The 26,696-nt window shown below is 39.1% G+C and overlaps 1 protein-coding gene across 1 annotated transcript in view; it reads left to right on the forward strand.

Moving 5' to 3' along the window:
- LOC146378138 (neural-cadherin) overlaps window positions 1-26,696 on the forward strand; it is a 140,204-nt gene that overhangs the window by 52,541 nt on the left and 60,967 nt on the right. Inside the window, exons 2-10 of the mRNA XM_084943911.1 lie at window positions 5,089-5,277; window positions 9,719-9,944; window positions 12,143-12,347; window positions 16,866-16,977; window positions 17,673-17,922; window positions 18,374-18,516; window positions 24,023-24,195; window positions 24,279-24,447; window positions 25,000-25,170. Of these exons, the coding sequence (XP_084800037.1) occupies window positions 5,089-5,277; window positions 9,719-9,944; window positions 12,143-12,347; window positions 16,866-16,977; window positions 17,673-17,922; window positions 18,374-18,516; window positions 24,023-24,195; window positions 24,279-24,447; window positions 25,000-25,170 (1,638 nt within the window). The remainder of the gene's footprint in view (window positions 1-5,088; window positions 5,278-9,718; window positions 9,945-12,142; window positions 12,348-16,865; window positions 16,978-17,672; window positions 17,923-18,373; window positions 18,517-24,022; window positions 24,196-24,278; window positions 24,448-24,999; window positions 25,171-26,696) is intronic.

A 26,696-nucleotide genomic window follows, 5' to 3' on the forward strand; every position in this document is an offset into this window, starting at 1 on the left:
AAGGAAAATAACACATCTATTCCTTTGTGAAAATGAACAGTTGTGAACACGGAATGACTGCTCAGTGTTCAGGTTCTTAACTCGTCCTCATTTTCCACTCCTCTTCTTTGCTTCAGGCCCACTCCTGCCCTGAGCCGGACATTCCTCTGCATATTTATATGCATGCTTGCATGCATGCTTGTGTTCGTTGACTTCTCAAGTTCAGTGATTCGCATCAAGGAGCTGTTCAGCACATTTGGGTGCTAGCACGGCTGGACTAAAGCTATCTAAGCGAGTTCTCCACTTTACTAAACTCATTGCTATAGTTTGATAGAGCAAGTTGTTGCAACATTTCCTGAATACTTTTCTTTTAGAACCACAGTTTAGTGTAAAAAAAAAAAAAGTTAATTGGATTGTTGCAATTGTAGCTCATGGCTACACTGCAGCATAAAACAACACAGATGCCATTTTGCTACTGGTTTGTCCTGAGGATGGTGCTAGAACTAAATTAAATTAAAGGGATTTTTGAATGTTTGTTCATTTGTTTGTTTGTTTTACATGATTGAAGTGTTTTTCCCATTACATTTAGGTGAAGTGTAATTGGTCAGTATATTAAATGTTATATGTACAAAAATAATTGGGCCATACCTCTCATCAGATGTTTTCAGTCTCATTGACAAAATGTATAAAATCAAGCATCTAGCAATGCAGTCTGCCTTTGCAAACACTTAAAGAGCTCAGTGATTGTCTAGGTTGTACTGTAATAAGAATCAAATGTGGCAACAAATCAGTTTGTAGTTTGTGTGTTCTTCTTTTCTAGACATTTCAATATCAACTCTAAGTGCATTCATTGGAAAGTGAAAGTGTTTAGGAGCCACAGCAACTCAGTCATGAAGTGGCAGACAACAGAAGGTTAGAGGCAGGGTCACTGAGAGCTGAGGTGCTTAATGCATTAAAAATGCTCTGCTGGCTCAATAAGAGTTCCAAACTTCCAAACTAACCTAATTAGTGTCACTTTATGGGTTTCTGTGGCCAAGTAACTCCTTTCAGTGTGATGTGGACCAGTCCCAGTACTATATGAAGTATTTTATAATGAATAAAGCACAATAATTATGAACTGCATCAGAATCAGCAGATATCAGGAGATAGTTGGGGTAGATGGAGGGGATACAAAGAGGTAGACCGTCATACCAGAGGCTGGTATCACATGCTGATTTCTGTCTGTGTTACTGTGTAAATATTCATTAGAAAGTGTAACTAAAGGGAACTCGTATTTCATTAAAACAAACCAAAACTTTCACCCGAACCTAAGCCAATGCTATGAGCACCTCTAAAGAATGACTAAAAAGTTTAATAACACTGTACTGCCTCATAAAGTAGACATACTTTATGTATGTAAGAAATGACATGTGATATGCCACATATACAACCCATCATCTATGCCAAATATAATGTGGTCACAAATGTGTTTCCCTCTGAAACATTGTAATAGAAATAACATTTTTGAAAGACAGACCATCCTCTGAGGAACTGAACTGTGATAAGTACAGTTTGCAGTCACTGAATCATCACACAATCCAACTTGTTAATAATAAGGCAGTCGAACATTTTTAAGTCACATTTTTGAAATGCAACTACATTAAGATTTTACATTTTAGGATGTATGTTGAGATGAAATACCGGTTTAACAGCTGTGGAGGTCGAATCTACAAAACCATGTTTTTATGAACGCATGCCGTGTATTCCTCGTGCATATATTCCCTCAGAAGCACTTTAGCTAATTCTTTCTGTTTGTCCCACATTCCCATCTCCTCCCTCTTGTCTCTGGCAGTATTTTCCAGCTCTTATTAAGCTCCTTGTCATGACATTCTGTAATAGTCTTGGCTGCTGGACAGATGATTCGTCCACTGTTCTTTGTGTGCAGCAAAGATGTTTGGAGACCCTTTGTTTTCACTGATTGGGCTACCATCAAAATATATTACACTGTGCCCATAATGCAAAACTCTTTTAATCTAACAGGGACTTTCTCTAATGCCCATAGTGTTCAGTAAGCTCTTTATTTGCTTTATCTGTGTAGACTCCTAAATAATATATAAAATGTACTTTTTAAAATTTTCCAATAAAAAGTGTTACTTATGTAGGAGGGGCTGCTGTTTGTGTTCCACTCACTAATGCAGATAAACAAGCTGTAGTGTAACCCTGCAGAGACTACATATTATATCATATATCAAATGCCATTATTCTAGTGTCAGTGAGCTTTTATCAGCCTGGAGGTACAAAGGAGGTATTGTGTCCACTTCGCTTCCCCCCCCCTGCAGTTGTATTTCCATACAGTAAGGTTGGCTTTATAGTTTTCGCCCAGGCTGACATGTGCTGACCGCTGGCACCGCATCTGAACGTGTTGATGCTTATCATAATAATAGGACAGACTTCATTTGGCTTTCATGCACGGCCCACAGCACAGCATATGTAAAACAACAGACAGAAATAGATTTGATTATTCTGGATTTTATGCATTGACTAAAAACTCAAGGCCGGCTAACGCGGGAGAGGACAGTGGAGCGCTAGGCTGGAAGATTTCGTCCTCATTATCGCCTCACCCTCATCTCCTTAATTTTTTTTTAGTTAGCGTTTTGCTCATTTTCTCACTTTATTTATGGGTGTTTATCATAGTCACAGCATGCTTTGGCCTGGAATAGGATATATTTTTATTTTCAGATTAAGTTGTTCTTTTCTGAAAGGACATTAATTTTTCTTTGGCATATACAGAATGAATATTAATCATTACAGAAACAACAGCTTTCTGTTGGTGTTATTTTTCCACATACAGGTAACCAATAATGGATTACTGAAGCTAAAAATATGCGATTCACAAACCACAGAGTTAAATACATAGAGGATATTGTTGATTTGTGGACATTTCTTGGTGATGCAGATTCAGAGATAATGGGATCCCCTGACAGTGCCAGTCACACTGAGTGTAATAGTATGTGTTTGTGTACTTGAATTTGATGGGTAACTCTAAGATGGAGCACATTTTCTTTTTCCTCATTGTTTTTTTCTTCATTCTGCATCTATGCTCACCATATTCCTTCTTTATTCTAATTTTTTTGCATTTTATGCCTTATTTCCCCCCATTTTGGCTTCACCCCATTGTTCATTTCTCCTGTTTTCCTGTTGCTTTTTCTATTATTACTTCTTTGTCTCCCTTTATGTCCCTGTCTCATTTGCCTCCTTTTTCCTGTCCTCCTCTTTTTCGCTCTCCCTCTCATGTTCAGTTTGTTGACAGACCTTCAGAGAAGACAGAAACAAAGGTAGACACCATTGTGTCTTCACCTCCTTCCCTCCTCCACCTCCTCTTCTGCCACCTCCTCATCTCTTTTTTTTTTTCGTTCTTTGGTCTCTCTGAAGTGAAGTTTCCTCTCTTGTTCAGGCTGTTGTCTCCTTTGCTTTTGCAAAACGACACAAGAGCCAAAACAACAGCTAGCGCCAAAGCACCTTCAAACCAAACAAATGCCTCCTCAGAACCAGACGACATAACAAAATATATAAAGAGAGTTGACTTTTGGATGCAGAAAAAACATGTGCGTGCGTGCGTGCGTGCGTGCGTGCGTGCGTGCATGCGTGTGTGTGTATATGTGTGTGTATTTTTGACTGGGAGAATGGGAGCTCCTGCTGCGTGTCTTTGTGATCTTGTGAAAGTTCTGTTGTTTTATTTTGGAGGAACTGCTTCCTTCTCTCTCTTCCTCCCTGTCACTCCTTCACTGTTCTCTTCTGGAGCAGCAAGGTGATGATGAGAGATGAGGAAAAAATGACAGAAGTTGAGAGATGTCACCTTGTCCCCATTGGCTGAACCACTGTCTGAACGAGTGCAGCTGGCTTAGCTAACAAGCTTCGTCACTTCAAAGCTGAGACAACAATAGCAGCCATGCAGTTGAAGCACTCAGACAACCACCAAAACACAGGGACTGTTAGGTAACATTTAAATAAAAACATATAAAAACACTGATGCACAGAAATCATCTATTAACTCACTATCAATTGAAACTTTTGACTGGTACTGTATATTATAGTACAAAGAGTCATTATTTCTAAAAGCAAATGCATTTCTATGACATATTTTACATAGACCTGATTTAAAACCAGATGTTTAGCAGTTATATCGCTAATGTGTTACTAACAATGTTGATTTTAGATTTGTAATCTTGTAAATACATACTGCATACTCTTAATACAAAGCCATTTCATGGACACTACAGTCCATATTTTTGTGGACAAGTGATATTTTATATGCAGTTATTTGATGTCCTGTGTCTGGAAAACAGGTTGAGAGACACATATAGAAACTGACTGGTCACCTTAGTAGCTCAACAGTCAGATATTTCAGTTGGTTAAAACCAAAGGCTAAATAAAAGAGGTTATTTTTCAACATTGAACTGCATCATTGAATTAATACGAATACTATCCAATACTAATACTGGATAAGAAGCCATAACAAAAATATAAACCATATGTATATACAGTACTGGCCAAGTAACTAAATCAGATTCTGTTGTCTTCTGAGGACATTTTTCAAACATTTATCTTTTTTGGTTATAGAAGTGTTGTGAATTTTCCTGGGCTCAATAAAGATTAGTATTCAGTTGAAAAAGGCTTCTTTCCATCCATTCATTTATCCATCCCACCCATTTTCTTCCTCTTATCCAGTTCAGGGTCATGAGAGGCTTGAACCTATCCCAGCCGTCATTGGGTGAAAGGTAGTTTTGAATAGGGTTATTTAACAATACATAAATAAACAGATCAGTTTAAATACCAGCAAGAACCATTCTCTTATATTTTAAGTTTCACCTCCTTCTTGATTTTGCGAGAGAAGTAACATTCACAAACTTAATGGTGTTATAACAATTGAACTATTTTCAAGTGAGAGTGCAGCAGGTACATGGGGGAGTAATAAGTTGGCTAAATGCAACCATGCCTTTCAGAAGGACAGCTACATAATCCTAATCACTGTATGGTAGCTATTCAGAGCTATCTTGGTTTCTTGAGTAACGGGATTTTTTAAAATCAGTTACATGTAGTAATGTCATATTTGTTTACTGTCTTATCCAGGTGATGACTGGTACCTGTGCAGGTTAACTCTGAGCATGCCCAGTCAGGCTGACCTGCAGTGGGCGATGTTTCCCTCACCTTACCTGGGTGCTATTGGTCCTGATGCAACACCAGGCTCCGTAGTGTATCGACTGTCAGCACGACAACGAGATGGGACACTAGGACGAGCTCAGTTCTTCCTACTTGAAGGTGAGTGGTTAAATTCTTATTTTAATTGCTGTATTGTGCATAATGACTATATAAATATTCTCCATGTAGCATACTGTATATGCTGAAAATGAGCTATTAAGATGTTAAGAACCCTTCAAAGATGAAAAATACATTTCAAATGCATTAACACGTCTTTTATAATATCAACACTCGCCCGACTCATTGTATTTTTTTCATTGTTTTGGGGTGTTTTTTACCTACCACAGTCAAACCTCCATCTTTTTTCAGTCAGTTTTTCTAAAAACCTGTCATGTGTTTGTTCCTGCTCTTATCTCCCGCTTGTATCTGTAATTAGGTCCGCTGCAGCTCTGCCAGGCTCTGTGTGACAAACCTGTTTTTTTCAAAAGAGTGATTTATAAATAAAAATTTGACTTGTTGAATTTCAATTACCATCAAATGGAAGAGGGAGAAAGAAATGCTCAAGAACGGGATGGAGCTGCGCTGTTAATCGCTCCCTGGGGCAAAGAAAGCTCCCAGATTCAGGAATAATAGGGAAGTCTCTGGAGAGGCAGCGAGTGGGAGAGTCAGAGGGTGGGCGGATGGGCGCCGGTGGCTGTGGATTTTTTTTTTTTTTTTAAGTGAAGAAAAATGGGGGAGGAAAGTAAAGGGGAGATATTTTGAGAGCTAATTTCTAATGCTTTCTTATTAAAAGCTTCTTACTTCCCCTTGGCGTAATGTGACTACATGTGTACGAATGAATAATCCAATAATTTATATTAAAAATGTTTTTTTAACATCATGCCAATGTGAAAATATATTCACGTAGAGTGACTGAAGCCAATTAGGGGCATTAATGTTATTTTAATCAGTTACAGCATCCTAAATTTGCAGTTTTTGTTTTAGTGGCTTAAAAATGCGGTGAAAGTTTCAGTTTCTGTGGCTCTTTTTAAAAACAGTGTGCACTCACTGACATCACTGTACTATAAAAAAATAAAAGTTGAAACAAATGGTTCTTTTTTTTATATCTACAAAATCTTATGTTATTCTTCAATATACTCAAAATATTCTTCTTAGAAAACTGAAATAAATCACTGTCATTCCCTTCTGCCATGTTTTTATAGACTTAAAACAACACCAAGTTGCAAGACTCACTTTAATTTAAACTTAGATTTTAAAAAATTAAATGAATAAGACAACAATCTAATCACCAGGAAGGCTACTCATATAAAACTCTAAACTTGTAGCCTTTTGTGTTTGTATTTGATATGTAAAATCTTCAAAGTTCTGATCCAGTTCCTGTCAGGCGTCACCATCAAGATTTTTTAAAATATGTTTTTTATATTTAGTTGGTCCTCCAAACAACCAAGGAGAAGACCTAAGTTATAAAGTGAAACTTTCAAAAATAATTTCCACTTCAACCACTTTCTGTGTTCTTTATGTTGCTGATAAACTCAGCTGTTTCTCCCTTTCCTGTTTAGGCCCAACTTTCAACCAGTCAGCATTCAGCATTGTTGTTGGGGTTTTCTGTTTTTTTGAAGTGCACGCAAGCACATCCGTATACCCAAAATCTTTCACTCTGCATAGTCAAATACCTACACAAGGGGACTCAAATGCAGTACCATGAATCCTACTTACTTGGAATGAAAATCTCAAATTTTAATGGTCCCATTGTAAAGCGACAACTTAAGAATCTATAGCAGTCTCTAGCTGTAGACGAGGTTGACAGATATCAGTTTTTATTTTCAGAAGTTTCACAAAATCATAATAGTGTTATTCCACAGTAAAATATATTTCTTCCTATAGTAACAACTACCATATATTACATGTCTGTCCAGAACAGTTGGACATGTCATTGGATATTTTAGGTCACTGGATGCAGTTATAAAGCATCAGTCGGTGAGCTTTTAGAGGTGCTGTTATTCAGTTTTTGGACAGGTTTGCCAGCTGGTTCCCCGGCCTCTTGCCTAGTCTTCATGCTATGCCAATCAGGGGCAAGAAACCAATATGCATCTTCTTGTCTCTGAACGAAACCTAAAAGTATAAGTATGTTTACTTTAAGTCAGTTTTAATTTCAATTCAAAAGAGATTATTATGCAAGTGAGACAATAAAGGCAATCTGTAGGAGCTTTAGAAGCAAGCCAGAACTCATTTAGTGAGACTTTGACAAACAAGTGTCAGAAAAATCTCCCTTCAGCAGTCAAAACAAGAGAAGATGATTGACAGGTTGGATGCAGCTGCTGGTTCAAAACCCTCCAGTCAACAGCTGGGGATTCTTCTCTGCCCTTCATGTCTTTTTTTATCCGCCCATCCTAACCTTTCATCTTCTTTCTATTCATTACATGATATACAGCCTTTGCCTCTTTGTTTCGTTGTGTGCCTGTGTCACACTTTTTTTCAAGTTTCACTATTGCTCTGTGGTTAGTTAGCACGTTTATGCAGACAAGACACATCTTCCATGCAAACTATGGATGGCTGCAGCAAGCAGGAAGGGTTTCGGTGTAACACCCTCTTTGTAACCACTTTCCCTCGGCATCAGCCACCAACCACTTGCCAACCAATCGGGGAATATAAATCTTTTTTTAGTAACTAGCAGTTGTCTAGGGGTCGCAGATGTTGTCTAGGCCTTTGTGAGTGGTACCTTACTTTGCCTATCTTATAATAATAATAATAAAAACACATTTTGTAATGGGTACCTTTCAAAACCTTCAAGGTCACCTTACACAAAAGAGTCTTAAAACAGTGCAAGAATGAACCAAGAAAATATCAATCAAGTCAGTAAAACAAGCTTAAAATATATAAAGTAATTAAGAACAGAGGATTCATATGACAGGTGGAAGACCAGCAGAGTGAGTATGACAGTTGAAAGAGGTGCATTTTGAGATGGGAATTGAAAGTGGAGAGAATCAGTGTTACAGATGTTTCATGGGAGGCAATTCCAGAGGTGAGGAACAGAGGAACTGAAGCAACTGTTTGGTAGTCAAACAGGCATAAGGCATAGTAAGAAGAAGAGAAGAAGAAACCCTGAGGATGTGAATGGGTGTGTAATGTGCAGTAGTTCAGAGAGGTACTGCAGAGGGAGGTTATGGATTGCCTTAAAGGTGAGGAGCAGAATCTTGAGATCAATACAATATTTAACTGGGAGCTAGTGAAGCTGCTGAACAACAGATGTGATGTGATAAATGGAGAAACTTCTGTGACTACTTCTGGACCAGTTGAAAGTTATGGATGGATATGAGAGAAAGAGATATACAGGAAGCCATGTAGGACATAACCAAGGTGTGAATAAAGATGGGAGTACTATTGGTTGTGACAGACAGACATTAATGTCTTTATATATTAATGTTACAAAGATGGAAGTATGAGGACCAAGTGACATAATAAGTGTGCTGTCAAGGATGACACCCAGACTCTTAACTTGAGGGGAAGGAGAAACTGAGGAGTTGTCAATCGGGAGGGAAAATTTTTGACATTCTGGATTTGGTGCCAATGAGAAAATCCAGGATTTGATTTCCTGGAGGAAGGTGGCTGGGAGAGTGGTGGTAGGTTTGGCTGACAGGTAGAGCTGGGTGTCATCACCATAACAATGGAAATTGAAATGCTGATAATTTTACCAAAGAAGGAAATAGACAGTTGATAAATAGGTGAGGCCCCAAAACAGATCCCTGGAGAACGAGTGGTATAACTGGAAATGAAAATTTCAGCTGAGATATTTAAGTTGACTGAACCAGGATAGGATTTAAAAATGGAAATTAAACCAGTTTAAGGGTGGTTTATTAATTCCAGTAGAGGCTAGTCTGTCAAGAAGGATATTATGGGACATAGTGTGATAGTCTGCAATTGCATAAATAGTAATGGAAATAAAGAAGAGCAATGGTTAATAGACTAGAGCCAGCTGCTATCAGGAGGTCATTGGTGAATTTTGCAAAGGCTGTTTTCTTGAGAATCAATGGGACAGAAACTAGACTGAAATTGTTCAAAAAGATTATTGCCAAACAAGTGAGCAAGAACCTGAGAAACAACTATTTTCTCAGGGATTTTAGAAATAAATAATAGATAGGATATAGGATGAAAGCTACTGAAATTGTTGGACTCTGCACCAGCCCAAGAGGTGATGATGGCAGTTATTGAAGTGGACAGAGAGGCTAAGCAAACTTTAAACTGTACTTTTCTTCTTCTTCTTGTCCTTCTCTTCTCAAAGTTTCCATATCTGCTTTCTTTCTCTTTTGTCAAATTGTCTCCACATTTCTACTGCGCCCTTCCCTCTTCCTTCTCTTCTTCAGTGGGGACTCTTCAAAAAGTGTTAATCACAAACACACACAGAAATAAACATACTCAGAGAATCCCTCTAGCTTCATATTGCCTTATTTAGTTTTATAATTGGACAGCTGTGGCTGCTATCTATCTAGCTAGCTAGCTAGCTAGCTATCTAATATTTAAATTAATGTTTTTAAAGGCAGAGTTTCCTTTTCTCTTTATAAAGGTGATGAGGAGTGCTTCGAGGTGGACCATCGTTCTGGGGAGATCAGGACAACCGGTCGACCTTTGACCCCCAGTAAGGAGTACCTCCTTCGGGTTCAGGCAGTGGATGGACATGGTCGTAAAGGGCCACCAGCCACTGTTGCTATCCTTGCAGGCTATCGGCCACCCCAGTTCACCAACTCCACGTACAGCCTGAATGTACCAGAGAACATACCCGTTGGCCAACCGTGAGTCCCTACAGCAGTCTGACATATTGTTATCCCTTGTTTGTGTGTATGCTCTGTGAATAACACTTACGACATTATAACCACCTGGCTATGCTGTTGGGGCTTCACATTTAGTAAGTTGTATACACTCCAAGACACTCGAAAGTTCTGTAATACGTCAAGATCTTAGTGGCTAATCTTTTAAATCCTGTAAAATGCAAGATGGCATCTGAGACATTTCATCCAAACTGCCAGACTGCTATTATACATTTTAGCCTTTCACAAGTCAATTAGGTCTCACGGGTTTCAGAAAGTAAGTTTCTTTAGAAATATATGCCTTGTGCATACATACAGTGAAACTCCCAAAGAATAGCATTGGATGTTTATTTGCAGTATAAGATGTTAACTTAAGAGAAGCTTTTTGCTACACGCATGCTTTCTGAAATATAAACCTCAATAAGTAAAAGGTGAAAGTGATAGTGTTAAGTTTTTCTTTTTCTTATCATTCCTTGTTACAGATCCTTCTCTACTGGACAAATTTTTTCTGAAGTCTTATTTTTAGCATTTAGGCCTCCACCAGTTACACCAATTAAACCAGAAGACGCCATATTGTGTGGTCTATTGACAATGACGGGTTCACCCTTTGCATGGATGTACAGATGTGTACAAACCAAAATGCCTGGCAGTTAACACATAAAAATAAATACTAAGCGCATAATTCCTGTATGATCCATTAGTACAAGTTTTGATACAACGCCTTATGCTGCTTTGTATCAAGCAACTGCATTAGAAGTGATCCAAAAGATACCAGTTTTATGTGCTTTTAATTTATATGTTTGTATATGTTACTGACAGGGTTATACACAGAGAGACATATTAGAAGTACTTGTAATCTTACATCTGGTACTATTGTTGTGAGTAGGTTTTATTAACAAAAGTGTCTGTTTATATTTCTGACTCCATATATACAGAAACATGATTTGCATTCCACTGCCTCAGACACAGAATGTGAAAATGGCATTTTGTGCATATGTGTGTCTGTCTGTGTGTGCCTGCTCCCTTGCTTTGCATGTCATGTGATGCATGAAAAGATGAGCCCTGTAGAGCGAGACAAAAGGAAAGAAGAAGAAGGAGGAGGAGGGAGAGGTGGAGGGATGTGGAGAGCGTGAAGGGATGATAGAGGAAGGAAGGAGAGGGAAGAGAAGAAAATGAAGGATAGAGGGATGATGCAGAGAAGGCTGGGGTGGGTGGAGGTGGTTGAAGAGGACCCAGATGTATGAGTGTGGCCTGAGGCTGAGAATTTGAAAGTGTGGCAAATTCAAATATTTATTAAAAGCGAGGTCTGGATAAACATGAAGGAGAGTGTGTGTGTGAATCCTCAGGGCTGCTGGCGCAAAGCACATTGTATTAATATCCAAGTATCCATGCCACCCTGTGAGCAGTGTGTCTGTGGGTGTATCTCTGCATGTGGTTTCTGTGTGTCTCTTCTTCCACTATGCCCCTTTTATTTGTTTTTATGTCCTCACATGCACGTGTCCTCTGATCGTATGTGCGTCTGTGCATACATGTGTGTTAGTTTATGTTAAATTGATTAATCGGGTTGCAATGGTGTCTGAGTTCAGAATAATCCATGAAGGCTGCAGACTTTAAACGCAGCACTGGAGCTCGACCAGCACGTCACAGCTCCTCTTCACTTTATAAGTCTGTTTGGAAAAAGAAATGCAGATCAGCTTTCTGCAGACCTGTGGTCATGTTTATACTTTGGGCAAGGCACACCAAGTTCATTCAAAGAAATTCAAAGTGCTTTACACAGATAAAAACAGGAATACAAGCAATAAAAATAACAACAGTGCTAAAGTAGGTAAGGAAATGTCACAACCAATGTGTAATGACATTTAAAGAACTACAAAAGTTATGGAAATTTCTCAATATTTTCTACTTTTAGGGGGCTTAGCTAACAGTTCCCCCGCGGCTGCAGTATTTTTGCTAAGCCATGCTAAGACATGACTTGGAGCTGACTGTGAAGTGGTGCACACATTAAAACTAACACAGTATTTTATCTGATTCAGCAGAAGATAGAGGTCTAAGAAGAGGATTTCATAAAATCTTGGAGAACTCAAGTCTATTTTTCCCTTTATTTTCTCTTTCTGGTAAGAAAACTGTTGCTAATGTTGCTTAAATTTCTTGCTTTGTGTGTGTTTATGTCCATGTCTATGTAGAGTTGCAGTTGTCCATGCTGTCTCCTTCCAGAAGAAGAGTCTCTCATACATGCTACTGGTTAATCCAGGGAATTTGTTTAGCATCAACCAGGAGAGCGGAGCGCTTAGCCTCACCAGGAACGTCGACTATGAGAGTAGTCACAACCTGCACACCCTGCAGGTCCGAGCTTCTGAACCCGACACCGGCCTTAGCAGCGTGGCAGAGGTACATCTACACTACCAAGCATGCAACTATACTATCTATTAATCTGTGTAAAGTGACTAAAACTTTTACAAGTTTGATGTGTGAATGCAAGCTCTAAAATTAATACATCCATGTCAACAGCATGTAGCTACAGCTTTAACACACAGCTTTATCTTTTGGGACAAAGTTATGGTCCCGTGCACTGCAGTTAAAACAATAACCAGGGAAAAATAACACTCAGACAACCTGATAATTGAAAACAGATGTTAGAGGGTGATTGAAAATAATTTATTATATCTGATAACTGGTGGAGAATGGTAGGCACTCTAAGTGTTCACACATCAATGGCATATTAAACTCTTACAGTCGAATCACATGATGGCCATGGAGTATTATGGTGTGAATTGGAAGGTCAATACAGAGTTGTAAGTGTTACAACAGCCTCTGGAATAAATCCAGAGGTCATCATCACACATATCTGAGAACATGTAAGGGTGTTGACCCTTGACAGTTCGGCATACCACTTCTCTGATGAAAACTCATTAATTTAAAATGAGAAAGAAAGTGCTGCTGCTGAATCAGATGCTGTGATGCAACTCTTTCATTTACTGTTTATTAAGTTTATGTGTTTATTTTGCAAGCATACCACTAAAAACAAACTGCTGAGCATCCCGTGAAGCTCTCATGATGAAAACTCAGTGAAATGCACAAGTTCAAAGCTGCGTTCAGAATTTAGGAATCACTTAGGAATCAGCAGTTTTGTGGTGCAGGAGCCTTCTTTTTATTTTGTTACAGGGTTTGCACAATAATAGATTATATGTGGCTCGAGCACACACACACACACACACACACATACGTAAAGTGCAAAAGCCTGGCTGCTAAGTACTGACTTTTACCCTCAGAGTAAGCTTTGAAGACTTAATACAACAGATATCTACATCTGTTCACATTAACACACACTCCCACAAGCACACACACCAAGAGAAATCCATTATCACCTGCTCTCAGTGTCCAGATGGTTGAGACACAGAGAGAATAGCTGCTAAACTACCAGTGTCCCCCAAAGGCCACTGCTGCTCTATAAGCTTGGCTGGCTAATTCACTATAAATGCCCTGCCTGTTCGTGCATGCCAGTGTGTGTGTGTGTGTGTGTGTGTGTGTGTGTGTGCATGTGTGCGTGCGTGTGTGTGAGTGAGTGCGTGTGCATGTAAAAGAGAGAGAGGGGGTTTTGCAGCACTGCTTATGTTGCACCTTACTGTAGCTTCTGCGGTTTTTATTGCCTCTGGCTTCATCACCTTCATCAGACATTTTAAAGCCGTCAACATGTCTCTGTCTCTTTCCATTGTTCAGTCGAACAGTTTTATATTGACATTTGGTGTCCTTCTTTTGACTGTTAATATTATATGAATCTAGACTACACACGTTTTCCCAATTTTCTCAATATAGAAACCCCAAGACTTCAAGATAGTTTCAATAACACACTAAAATAGCATCTCTTTGCCACCTGTAAAGGAAAAACCTCTTTAAATATATAACAGAGAAGGGAATTTAGGTAAAAAAAATTAATTATGTCAGTGAGCAGCTATTGGTTTGTTATTGAACCATTAGTTTATAAGTACACTTGTCTTTGCCTGAACTATATAAAGAATCCATCTTCACCCAGTATATGGGAATTGGCTGATGGGAATTTTCCCCCAAAATTTAGGTACATGACCTTTTGTCTACTTGGTGGAGATCCAAAAATGTCTATTAGACACACCAAGTCTCTCCAAAGTGTAAAATGCACATGCATGCAAGTTGCAGTACCAGCAGAGGGAGATATTTTTATTCCAGGCTACCATGAAAATAATCACACGAAAGTGTTTAAACAGACATTATTAACACATTTAAATACATATTAGCCACCTAGCTTAATTGTCTCTAGCGATGAAGGACACTGGAATATATTTCATACCTTCCTTGCTCACTAGCGACCTCTTGGCTTTAAATATATTATCTCCCCCTGCTGGTACTGCAACTTCTGCACGGGTGTTCATTTCACTCTTTGGAGAGGCCTGAAGCGTGAAATGGACACGGTGGACCGGCCTGTCTATTACATGGTTTGCTATGATATCGTGCTGGGAGATCAGAGGCTTGATCTCCAACACCACTGGCTGAAATGCAGCCCCACACCATGAATGACTGTACATACTCACTCTTGTCGTTTTCTTCCGAAAACAAAAAAAGTTTGAATTCATCACTCCAGAAGACCTGTTTCCAATGATTTTCATTCCAGTTCTTATATAATTTGGCACAACTTAGCCTTTACTCTCCGCCTTCTTTAACAATGGTTTCCCAACCACCCTTCAGTTGAAACCATTTCTGATAAAGCTTCAGCAAACAATAGAGGGATCAACAGTACTGTAGATGGATAAACAGAAGAAATGCCAAGTTCTCAGCTGAAAGCTCTTCATGCCTGTCAAACGGTGTTATCTTTGTGTTTGTACTTGGTTTTTGTATTTATCACTTTCAAGTAACAACTGGTCAAATCTATTAACCATATGAAATCAATTTCTTAGCAGATATTAAAAGTTTGGCACGAGTACAGAAAAAGTGTGCTTGTGGTGTTTCATAAAGCTCTCAACTTTAACAATGTTTTCTATTACTAATAAACACTTGCTCTTATTCTTCATGCTCAAATGAATCCTCCAGAAATGAAAAATGTTTTCTGTCAGTAAAAAGAAGTCACACAAATCATGTGCAGCAAAGGATAAAATCAAGTAATTACTGTTATCAAGTGATTACTATTTGCACCACAGTGACTGCAGTCAGTGCTTCTGCCTTTGTGTCTCTCCGATTTAAAAAGTGTGTATGTGCTTCTTTCTTTTGTATCAGTCTTTCAACATAGGAAATACATATTCACCTGTTGAGTTGGATGTAAAAAAAAAACCTAATAAGGAATAGCGTTACTGTTTACGCTTCTAAATATTCAGTGCATGTTTGCAGAAGCAGTCATGCATCTAAATCCTCTCTGCTCGCCTCTCCTCTGCCCTGCTGTTATTACTGAACAGGTGGTGTGTCGAAGGGTCAGGACTGCCGAGAAAATCTGTGCTCAAGTGGTCATGTCTGCAGCCTTACCAGTTAAATCAGGCTTTATGGGAATGGAAAATAGCATTTTGGTTGGGCTCCAAGAGCTCGGGATAGTGGGTGAAACTAAACTGAAACAGCAGAGAGGTGATGATGCAGAGGCTCAAGGTTTAGGACGTTTGAAGGAGAAGTGGGGAGAACGAGAAAATATTTTTCATCCTCGACCAGAGGACATGGTGTCTTCACAATGTTTGCTTCAATTATCTTGAAAAGTATGTAAGTTTAATAAAGTCAAAGTGTCTGCTGTGAATTTTACACTAAAACATTCTAGTTTCTTGTGATAAGAAATAGAAAATGTCTGAAAACAAAACAAAAATGACTTTAAATATACATCTTCATGGTTTTTCTCTTCATTCTGTCATAGGCACCGGTTTGATTGGGTCTTTTGATTTTGATTAGTTTAATATAAACCTGAAACAAAGAATTTGTCTGCCTGATTTCTTCTTTTGTGTGTGTATCCCATAATAAACTGCATTATACAATCAAAAAAAGCTCTGACATAAAATAACGCCACCCTGAATAATCACAAAATACTGCTCTTGTAATCAGATTGAAAAAACTGATTACATCCCTACCAACTGTGATCTGTCAAATCATTGCTTAACCATTAAATTTCATGAAGATGGCTTTTTTATTCAGAAAAAAGTGGCACATACAAACCACAGGACAATGTTTTAAGGACAAATAAGTTAAGAACCCTAAGTTAACTTTGTTTTGTGAAGACTCCTGATTATGAATTTTATAAAACTGGAGTGTAATAGATAGATACACAGTGCAGTAACTTTAATACCTACGGCAGTTCAAGCTCAAGCACAGCTGGGTTTTGCAGCACAATGATCCACAGCATGAGACCGAGTCCATGTTTGTATAGCTCAGAAGGAATTCATTCATAGTTTTGCAGCGTGCTGGTCAAAGTCCAGACCTGAATCCTACTGATGTGCTGTTGTTGGGCCTTTAAAAATCAGATCACTTGTAAAGTGTCCATTGTGGCTCCATTAATGCAGTTCTACAAAGAAAAGTGAGACCAAAAACTATCACAGTGCCATAAAATAATTTCTATCTATTGAAACTGCTTTTGTTTTTTCTTAAATATTATTAAAGCGATTAAAAACTTCCAAAGCACTCTATGTATAGTCGCAGCTTGAGTTGCCACTATACATGGAGTGTAGATAAAGCAGATAAATCAGCAGATAAAGCTCCATCTTTATCTACTGTAGCAGTCATTAAAATGTAGTCGAATCAGTGATTATGTGTGACCCAATTCTTTTTTTGTGTGTCATACTTTCCAAAGCTTTACTTACTGTGATGAAATAACTCACCTGTTCACTCCTGCTGGCTCACGCTGAAATGAATATGAAACCAACATAAAGTATAATCTGATACCAGATAATAACAGTGGGATGCTCCCTGCAGGTGGTTGTACACATAACGGATGAGAATGACTGCACACCAGAGTTCCTCCACTCTATCTACACCAGAGACAACATACCTGAGAGCATCGCACCTGGAACCTCACTGCTGCAAGGTAACACACACACTGATCTGTCAAGTAGGGTCTGTGTGAACACAAAACCAACACATTACACCTGTGGTTAGACTGTACAGCTCATCTGTGTGTGTGTGCGTGTCTGCGTGCATGTGTGTGTGTGAATGTGTGTGAGTCAGAGCCATCTGTCATAGCTGCTGGTGACTGGTTGAGATCAAACACTCCAACTTCAGCGAGGCTTTGCTCTTATTAGGCGGGCAGCCAGCATCACATCCTCACACACATGCTTATTTTTCCCTCTATCTTTGCGAGGACTCTTGTTGACATACTACATTACTGAGCTCCTTAACCGAACCTGAACCTTAAAACTATGCCTGAACCTCCAAGCATGTCTTTGAAGATTTTATCCTACAGTGAAGACTAACTACTTCAATCTCAAGGCTGCAAACTCAGATTGGTCCTCACAGAGACAGACAAGTACACATAATCATACATACATTACAACAGTGTACAAACTAAGTCGTTAATAAAAATGTCTCCCTTCTTCTTCTTCTTTTTCCACCTTATCCAATCTCTTCATCTCTGTCTCCTACTCCTCTCACCTCTATCTTTACAACCATCTTCTCTGAGCCCTTCTTTCTGTTCCTTATTTACCCCGCGTTATCTTCTGCACTTTACAACTAATTTCCTTTCTTCTTTCACCTTTCTCCTCACCCTACCCACCTCCCATCCAGTACTTGCCCGGGACTGTGACTCCGGGATAAACTCGGAGATCTCATACTTCGTTCCCAGCAGTGACTTCAGCATCACATCTGGGGGTGTGGTCAGCCCCGCCCGTCGTTTGGACTATGAGCGCCCTAATCACATCTATGAGTTTTTGGTGGTTGCAGTGGATGCAGGAACACCCCCTCGCACCGGGACAGCCTCAATCCGCATCCGAGTCGCCAACACCAATGACGAGGCACCCATCTTTTCACAGAGCGTGTAAGAATTATCCTCATTCTTCTACTCTTTGCAGCAGTTTTCATTTTTTGTCACCTTTTGAATTGTTAATACAACTTTGTTTAATAATGAACATCAGCTGTGAGCTTTCTCTCTCTCTTTTTTTCCTGCCTCACCCCTGTCGCTGTCTGGGTCTCTCGCCCACAGAGTCAATCTGTTAATTAAGTTTGTTTTTAACTCAGAATCTATTTTTAATCCCACTGTTCTCTTCCATCTGTTTTCACTTCATCTTCACCTCTCCTCTCGCTCCACTGTCTCTTTCACACTTTTATTTCTTCTACTTTTTTATTGAACTTTTTCCTCATTCTGGCATCAGCCTATTTTTTTTTTCATACATTAATACCCTTTCATGACATCCTTCATCTCTTTACGTCTGCAAAGTGCTTGTATGCAGTAAAGAAATAACACATCTTTCTCTCTTCCTCTCTGTCAGTTATAAGACCTTCCTAAGTGAGGATGCCGGTCCTGACACTCTGGTTGCCATCGTTCATGCCAACGACCCGGACGGAGATGGCGTCTCCTACGCCATCACTGGAGGCAATGAGGATAGCAATTTCCTGCTTGATAACCAGAAGGGTAAGGGAGCGGCAGCTGGTGTACATAAAATGTGTTTCTTCTTTTATGTAAACACAAATAAGACAGCAAGCAGCTGAAGCTGAAGGCCAGCAGCAGCTTCTAGTCCAGGTTATTTTTCCTCAGGACACAGAGGAAGTGGGTTCAGGTGAGACTGGCTGAGATGTGGGTGCCAAGAAACCTTATGATGAAGACAGATTCCACCTGTTCTCCGTTTATAATGAGTGGACCTGTCTGAGCCTCCTGAAGTCCATTATGAGCTCAGCTTCAGGTTATTTTTGAGCACCAACAGGACATGTTCTCTACCTCTTCCCTGAACACCATCTCATCTTCATCAGAGATGAGCCCAACCACGTTGGTGTCATTAGCATACTTGACTATGATGTTGGTTCAGTGGTTTGGTGAACAGTCATAGGTGTCCAGGGGATACAGTAGGGGACTGAGATCCAACCCTGTGGGGATCTGGTGCTGAGTGACAGTAGCGTTGAGAGGTGGGGGCTGAGTGGGACTGATTGAGGCCGTTTGGTTAAGGAGTCTTTGATCCAGGAGCAGGTGGCAGGGGGGTTTGAAGGTGGCCCAGTTTGGTGGAGATATAGCACTTCACCAAATGTACTTGCAAAGTGCTTTAAATAACATGAAAATAGATGTATGCTCTAGCATTTTGCTTATTAGGAAATGAGCACAACCGGTTTTCAGGCAAACCACGAAGCCAAATTTAATTGGCAGTCCAAGTACATCTGATAACAGTTGATCTTAACGCCAACCCTCATTGGCTGATGATTCATCTCATATCCTTCTACACATCCAACTGGCATATCTCATATAGGGCACACTATTGATAAGGTTTTACCCCTCCCCACAGTTGCTGCAAGCCACTTCATGTGCTTCTATCCTGGGTTTAACTAATCGGTGTCATGTCCACTGCCATTGCAGAGCAATACCACCAAGTTAAAATTACTGCAGACATAACAATCTGCTTTTAATTATAGTGGTTCTGACCAAACTCAACTAGTAGTGACATGCTTGCAGTTTACCCAGTCTCAACTTTTCTTGAGGGGGCAGGAAAAGAGCAGCTAATTACGCTAATGAATGCTGAGCTGCAGCTCGGATTTATTAAATGACTCATGAACAATTGTGTAGATTTTACGTAATGTATATTCATGCACTAATGTTTTAACTAGAGCATCTCTCAGAGCACAAAGCAAAAAACTGCAAGTCATCTTCATGCAATCAAATAGACGAGACATGGAAGGTAGAAACGCTAACAGGTGGTTATAAGGGTAAAAAAACCCTAAATATCCTAAGAAATCCAACTGATCTGGCTTTTAAGGGTTTTCAAGCAGAGACCAAGGGATGTTCCGGTCATCTTACGATTGGTCACTTTCAGTGCATCACAGCTGCACACAGACAAACAGCCTTTTGATTGACAGTTTCTGTTCCACTGCTACACTGTGTGAACATCAAGAGAAAGGGCAGTTTATATAGTAAGGTTCATCCAGATGAATTAATGCATCTAAAAGGAACAGACCTACATGCATTTGCTATGATTATTATAGTAAGACAGTAAAAAAAAAATGCAATTATTTTTAGAATAAGTAAATATTCTCTTCCTTTGACCAGTACTTGTTGTGATATATTCCCATGGACCGACAGCAGCGATGTCTGCTTTGAATAGCACAAAAACTCATTAACTGATTATGAGCATTTTATTTGTTTGCCAGCAAAGTAGCTTTAACAGACACAAACAACACAAACAATAACTTTTATACACATACACACAGCAGCAGCATTCAGATCACTCTACCAAGCTGCACACACATATACACTCACAGAATAAAGTGATTGTTGCCATGGTGACGAGTATTTGAGATAAAGCTTGGTAGCATTAACAAGGCCAGTGAACCCCCCCTAGAAAACACGCACACACAAGCATACATAAATAGAAAGAACATGAACACACAAATGTAGAATCGGTGCAGGAATATATAAACTATTAGAATATAAACTGTTTGACATAATTGACTCATTTACATATTTGTCTCTGTATCTTTGTGAGGGTCAGTTTGAGCTAAGAATATTTTTTTTATTGGTTCTCAGTTTGGGGCAGAATGATTTGAGGATTAAAGGGAAATTCACTGTTTCATACTGCACTTAGGTAAAGGTGAACACCTTTCACACACACTTACTGATTGGGACCACTTGACAACAAGAAGATAAGCTTGTAGGCATTTTATTACCATTTCGAATCCTTTTTTTCTTTTGTGGTTTTTTTAAAATCACATTGCATTTCTGAATGTTTCCTTTTCCCTTGCGCTGTTTATTTTCCTTATGCTTTAAATTGAGTGTAGATAATAGCTTCTTGACCTCTCCTGCCTTATCTGATTCATTCATATTTAAAGGATGTTACTGTGTTGTATGTGTGTGCAAATAAAAAAAAAAACTGTATTCACTGAGGGTGAGGCGCCAGGGGTTGCATCATGTCCATGAGTTTTCTCACAAAACTCAAGTATAAATGTGTATGTCAGAGAAAGACACTTTAAAGATAAAGTTCATATGCAGCAGTGAGATGTTCAGTCATATTTTTGCATGTTTATCTGTGTGTGTGTGTTCATGTGTATGTATCTTTTTCTCTCTAAGCTGCTGTGCCACCTTATCACCCAGCATGCACTGCTGCACTGCTCTGTGCCCCACACACATATGCGTCCATGCACAAAGAGATATAAACATGAACATTTGCACATAAATGATGTTTTAAGACTGTCTCTCTCTCTTACACACACACACACGCGCACACGTGCACTTCAGCAGCAGATGGCCTTTGGCTTGCTTGGCTGTTCTGCTTTGTCACTTCAAAGAGTTCTGAAGTATTTTCATGTAGATGTGTTCACTCTCTCTCTCTCCTAGCCTCTGTGTCTCTATTCATGTTTCTACCAAAGCAGCTTATTTGTTTGTTTGTTTGCACTGCTGCTCTGTTATGTTAATGTGCAAGTGATTGTTAGCGCAGAAAAATATGACATTTGTTTTAGGCCCGAGTTAAACTAATGCGAGGTTTTTTACAGGCTGCAGTTTGTGCCAACAATCTGTGCTGTTGGTGACCCACAGAGCAGAAAACATCACAGCAATGCGTTTCATCTATGTTGTTTTTAAGCTCAACGTGTCAGTTGTCCTTTACACCAACTTAAGCTTTTACCATTGTGGACACAGAGGCTGGGAGCCTCCATCCACAGACATTCGGCATTTGTATGTGTATAACTCAAACGATGGGAAAATAACCAGGAAAATAGCCTGTAACAAATTTAAAAGGAACATAACATCATTACATAAAACTCAGAATCCAAAAAAGTTGTGACACTGTGTAAAAGATAAATAAAAACATGATATATTTGCATTGATATGCAAATATAAACCTATATTTTATAGACAGTAGAACATAGAAAACATAGTAAATTATTAAAATGAGAAAATGTACAATTTCTAGGGCAACCCCTAAGGTATTTATCTTTCTCCTGGTGAATGTGTAAATCACACAGCAACAGGTCTCACAAAATTTGAGACATAAACATCTGGGAACTATATAAACCAGTTGATGGACCTTTGTGAGAGGAATGTTGGTCCATTCCTGTCTGATGTAGGATAAAGCTGTTCAACAGTCCTGACTCATCTTTGTCCTCGGTTGACTTTTTTGCTGTGTTTTCAATTAGTCTAAGGTCTGGACTGCAGACCAGCTAGTTCGGTATCCAGACTCTTCCACTATTTCTGCTGAAATAGATGCAGTAAATGGTTTAGAGTTATTATTGTTAAGCATATGCAGGGTCTTCCCTGGAAAAGATTTTGTCTGGATGTATGTGTTGCTCTAAAACCTGTGTATACCTTTAATCATTGATGGGGCCTTTCCAGTTGTACAAGCTGCCATTTCCACAGGCACTGATGGCTCCCCATACCAACACCATCAGAGATGCAGGCTTTTCAACTGAGTTTTGATAACAACCCAGATGGTCCCTCTTCTCTTTAGTCTAGAAGATTTGACATCCATGTTTTTCAAGAAAAAATTCAAATTCTGATTTGTTTGACCACAGGACAGTTTGTCTCAGTCCATTTTAAACGAGCTTTGGACCAGACCGTTGCATCATAGAGCTATGATCTACATTTTTGGAGAAACTATGTTCATAGACAATGATATCTAGACATTTCCTGAGTCTCTGCAATGGTTTCTGGGACAGAATCGTTCGTGTTTTTAATGGAGTTCTGCCTGAGGTCCCAAAGACTGAAATATTGATTTTCATCTTTGTCCCCACAGAGATTTCTCATGTAGATGATGAGATATTTAAAGTCTTCAGAATTTTAGATCGAGGAACTGCTAAGATGTTCTTTTTTTTTGTACCCAATCATATTCCTGACCTGATGCCACTTATTCTACTTAGTTCCAAAATGTTCCTCCAGTTCAAATAACTGATATGTTCTACTCTGAGTGAAATATGGTTTAGTAAGATTTGCACATCATTTTATTTTTATTTATATTTTACACAGCATCCCAATTTTTTGGAATTGGTATTGTAACTGAGCCACTCAATTTTATTAATAATGCTTCATCTAACACTTGGCGTGCACCAGCCTTTGTATCAGAGTCATTTGCCATCTCATAATGAGAGATATTAATAGCCTGGTAAAGTGTAAATAGCATCAAAAAAAGAAGCTGAACACCCAACTGAAAACACTTCCATACAGAATTCAGTGTATTTAAAGCAAAGTCAGTGAGCGTTTATAATTTGCAATTACATGTCTTGTTAAGGTGACTTAAAAATGTCAAATAGTTGAGGTGAAATTGAGGCCCTTTTTAAAGACACAAACATCCTGCAGTTTCACTTTTATGATGTCTTTGAGGGAAAGCATGAATAGCAGCACACTCTGTGTTCTCCTCCAGAGGAACGTGTAAAGTGAACAGTGTCCCCTTGCATTAGAAACCACTTTTGGATGAAACATGAAAGAAGCTGAAATTTGTATTTCTCCCCGTAGAAAATGTTGATTTTTATTCTTTTTTTTTTTTTTTTTTTGAAAATCTGCTAAATAAAAGGAAACCATGAGCCCTGCCAACCAACACCAGCCCTCTGTCATATTTAAAGATGTGTTGATTACTTTTGGACTTTATCTGAAGACAAAAATGGTGTAAAAGAAGTAAAAGAAACAAAAGTAAAGGCACAAAATAACAAAAAGGCTACTGACCATTAAGTGTTGTAGCTGCTAAAGGATAAAGCTATTTTATATAGAGTTTAGTGTGGCCCAATCTAAAGGCTTGAAAATGTCACAAGATAAAATTTGAACTTTCATTATGTCCCTTTTTTTCTGAAGGTATAAATTTAGCCCCAAGCAATTTGATCTGAGTCTTTTTGTGAATTATAATACAACTCTTAGAAAAATGTCAGAAAGTCCACCTGCACATATTCAATTTGAATCTGACTAAAAAACCTTTTCTACCCTAGTTGATTTGCCCCACCTGTGTTTGTGTGTTTAGGTATTATTAAGCTGCGGCGGAGTCCTCCTCCACGCCTGAGGGGGCCACAGTACGTCCTCAACATCACTGCCACGGATGACAACGCATCTGGTGGGCCATACCCACTCAGCAGCTCAGCGCAGGTCACTGTGGGAATAAATGACATCAACAACAACAAACCACTGTTCAAGGAGGTGAGTCGAGTTATTATTTATTTTTACGTTATTGCAAATTAAATGACAAATTCTGACCCCTGACTTTGCTGTTTGGTTGTCAGTGTCAGAACTATAGCCTGAACGCAGCAGTCCTGGAGAATCAGCCTCCAGGAACGTTCGCCCTGCGCATCCAGGCTCATGATGCTGACATGGGCGTCAATGGAGAGGTCAAATATGGCATAATGAACAGAGATGGAGTGGCATCTGGTTTTGATATTGATCCTGATACTGGTAAGCTCTACAGAAACACTCATTATAATTTTTACAAACAGTTCTTCCACAGCTTCTTTATTCAGCTACGCCTTTTAGGTATTTCCACAGTGGATCATCTGCCTCACCATATTCCTCACACCTTCTTCTGTCACTCCAACCATCTGCATTTCCTCCTTCACTACATCCATGAACCTTCACAATGGTCTTCCTCTTTTCTTCCTGCCTGGCAGCTCCATGTTTAACATTCTTTTTTCACAATCCCTCCTTTCTCAGCCTTCCCTCTTTCTTACTTTTTTCCAAATCGCTCAACCACAGCTCTTCCTCTGGTATGCTCATTTCTAAAGCTGTCCTTTCTGGTTGTATCCAACAAAAATCTTGGAATCTTAATTCACAAACACCTCTTTGAGTTAGTTTCTTAAGTGATTAAGGTTTTACTGTCTTATCAAATATGTGTGTTTCAAAAGTTTCTACATACACAGCACCTGTTGGATATCAGAAAAGCTTTACAATTCAGTCCAAACAATGACAAACTGAAATTCTAAGTGTGCTAATGTCCTCACTGTGTGTCAGGTGTGATAACCACAGCAGTGAGTTTTGACCGGGAGCGTCAGAGGGAGTATACTTTGTCTGTGACGGCCACCGATCAAGCAGAAGAGCCGCTCATTGGAATCTGTCAGATCACAGTGCAGATCTCAGATCAGAATGACAACGACCCCAAGTTTGAAAACAGCCGCTACCAGTGTGAGTACCATCACGACTCCTCCCAGTGACTTAGTCCGTCCGCTTCTTGTTCAACACAAAAACATCCTGTAGCTGTGTGTTTTGAGGGAGCAGAGGAAGTGTAGAAACCGTGTATTTGTCGTCACCATCACGCATCAATCTGCATCCTTGTAATCCTGGAAACCCCTTAGGATTGATGAAATGTTTGCTGGCAGGTCCCAGAGCTCTCTGTTTGTTTACTATCTGTGCAAATATGTGTTTTGATAAGCATAGTGTCAGAAGTTCTTCTCGTCCGATTAGAGAAACGCACAGAGTGTCTCATTAACTATTTAAGAGGCAGATTGAAATGTTTCTGGGACATGCATTTATTTAGCAGCTGTGAGTGTGTATGTGTTATAGAGGGGTTCCTTTAAAAATGATGGAAATGAGCTGGAAATCTTGAGCTTGTTTAGACTTTTCTTAGTTATCCATACATTATTATCAACATGTATTTCAGTGCAAAGATTTTCTGCTTAAGGGACAGGGTTGGTAATGCAAACCCACACCATGTTTATGTTAAGTGTTGTCATATTTACAGTTGATATAAACAACTTTATGAAAAGAAGCACAAACTGAAACTTCAATAAATGAATGTAAAACATCACTTCTGCTTGTAAATTCTGGTTCTAGAACTAAACAGGGCTCGGGTTCCCTGGTACCTGTTATAACTCTGGGCTGTTTTAAGTGTAACCAAGCAAGATAGGAGTAGCAACAAGAACCATATGAATATGACATAGATTTACATTTAATAAAGAAAAAAGCAATTCCACAACTATTAATCACATAAATCGATGTAAAGTACAACAAAGAGAAAAAAATCTAAAAAGAAAATGAAATCATTTTGTGTATTGAGAATGATGCTAACAGCAAAATATCTTACTATTAATGTTAATTGGCATAATATAAACAAAAGAAATTCACCATGGTGATGTAAGATTCTTTGTTTGTCAAAGTGAACCCTGAAAGGAAAATCCTGTGTTTGCTCCTCCTGCTGGTTTTGGTTGTTTTTCTGTGACACACATTAGACTCAGCAGGACCTGACGTGATTATTCAGTTGAAATGTATCCAGTGAGACCCGCGACTGTGAAAAGGACATTATTATTGACATAATGCTTGAAATGCAGTATTACAGAGGCAAATGCACCTCGTCGCTGCTCGTTGTTTTTGTTGTCTGATCAGCGCTAACACACATCACAGTCAGCAGGATTGGAGGTTATATTCATAAATTTAAAAATGCATCTGTTGACTTTGCAGAGTGAGACCCAGAAATGACAAAATGAGGTGACAGACTGCTGATCCGGCACAATGTTGTGTTTCCATTATTATAATACCTGCTTACCAACACAGAACATAATGTTACACTGCTTTCAGTCAACTCTAATGATTTGGGTATTTGTGCTTTAGACATACACAGTGTTTCACCATAGCGGTTCCTGTAATAGTAGTAGCAGTTGCAGTAAATCAAACTGGTGCTAGCAGAACTTCGCTCCCCATATGACAGCTGATGT

This window comes from Perissodus microlepis, chromosome 11 (assembly GCF_051167445.1).
Source record: "Perissodus microlepis isolate ML-2025 ecotype Zambia chromosome 11, ASM5116744v1, whole genome shotgun sequence".
Lineage (NCBI taxonomy): Eukaryota > Metazoa > Chordata > Actinopteri > Cichliformes > Cichlidae > Perissodus > Perissodus microlepis.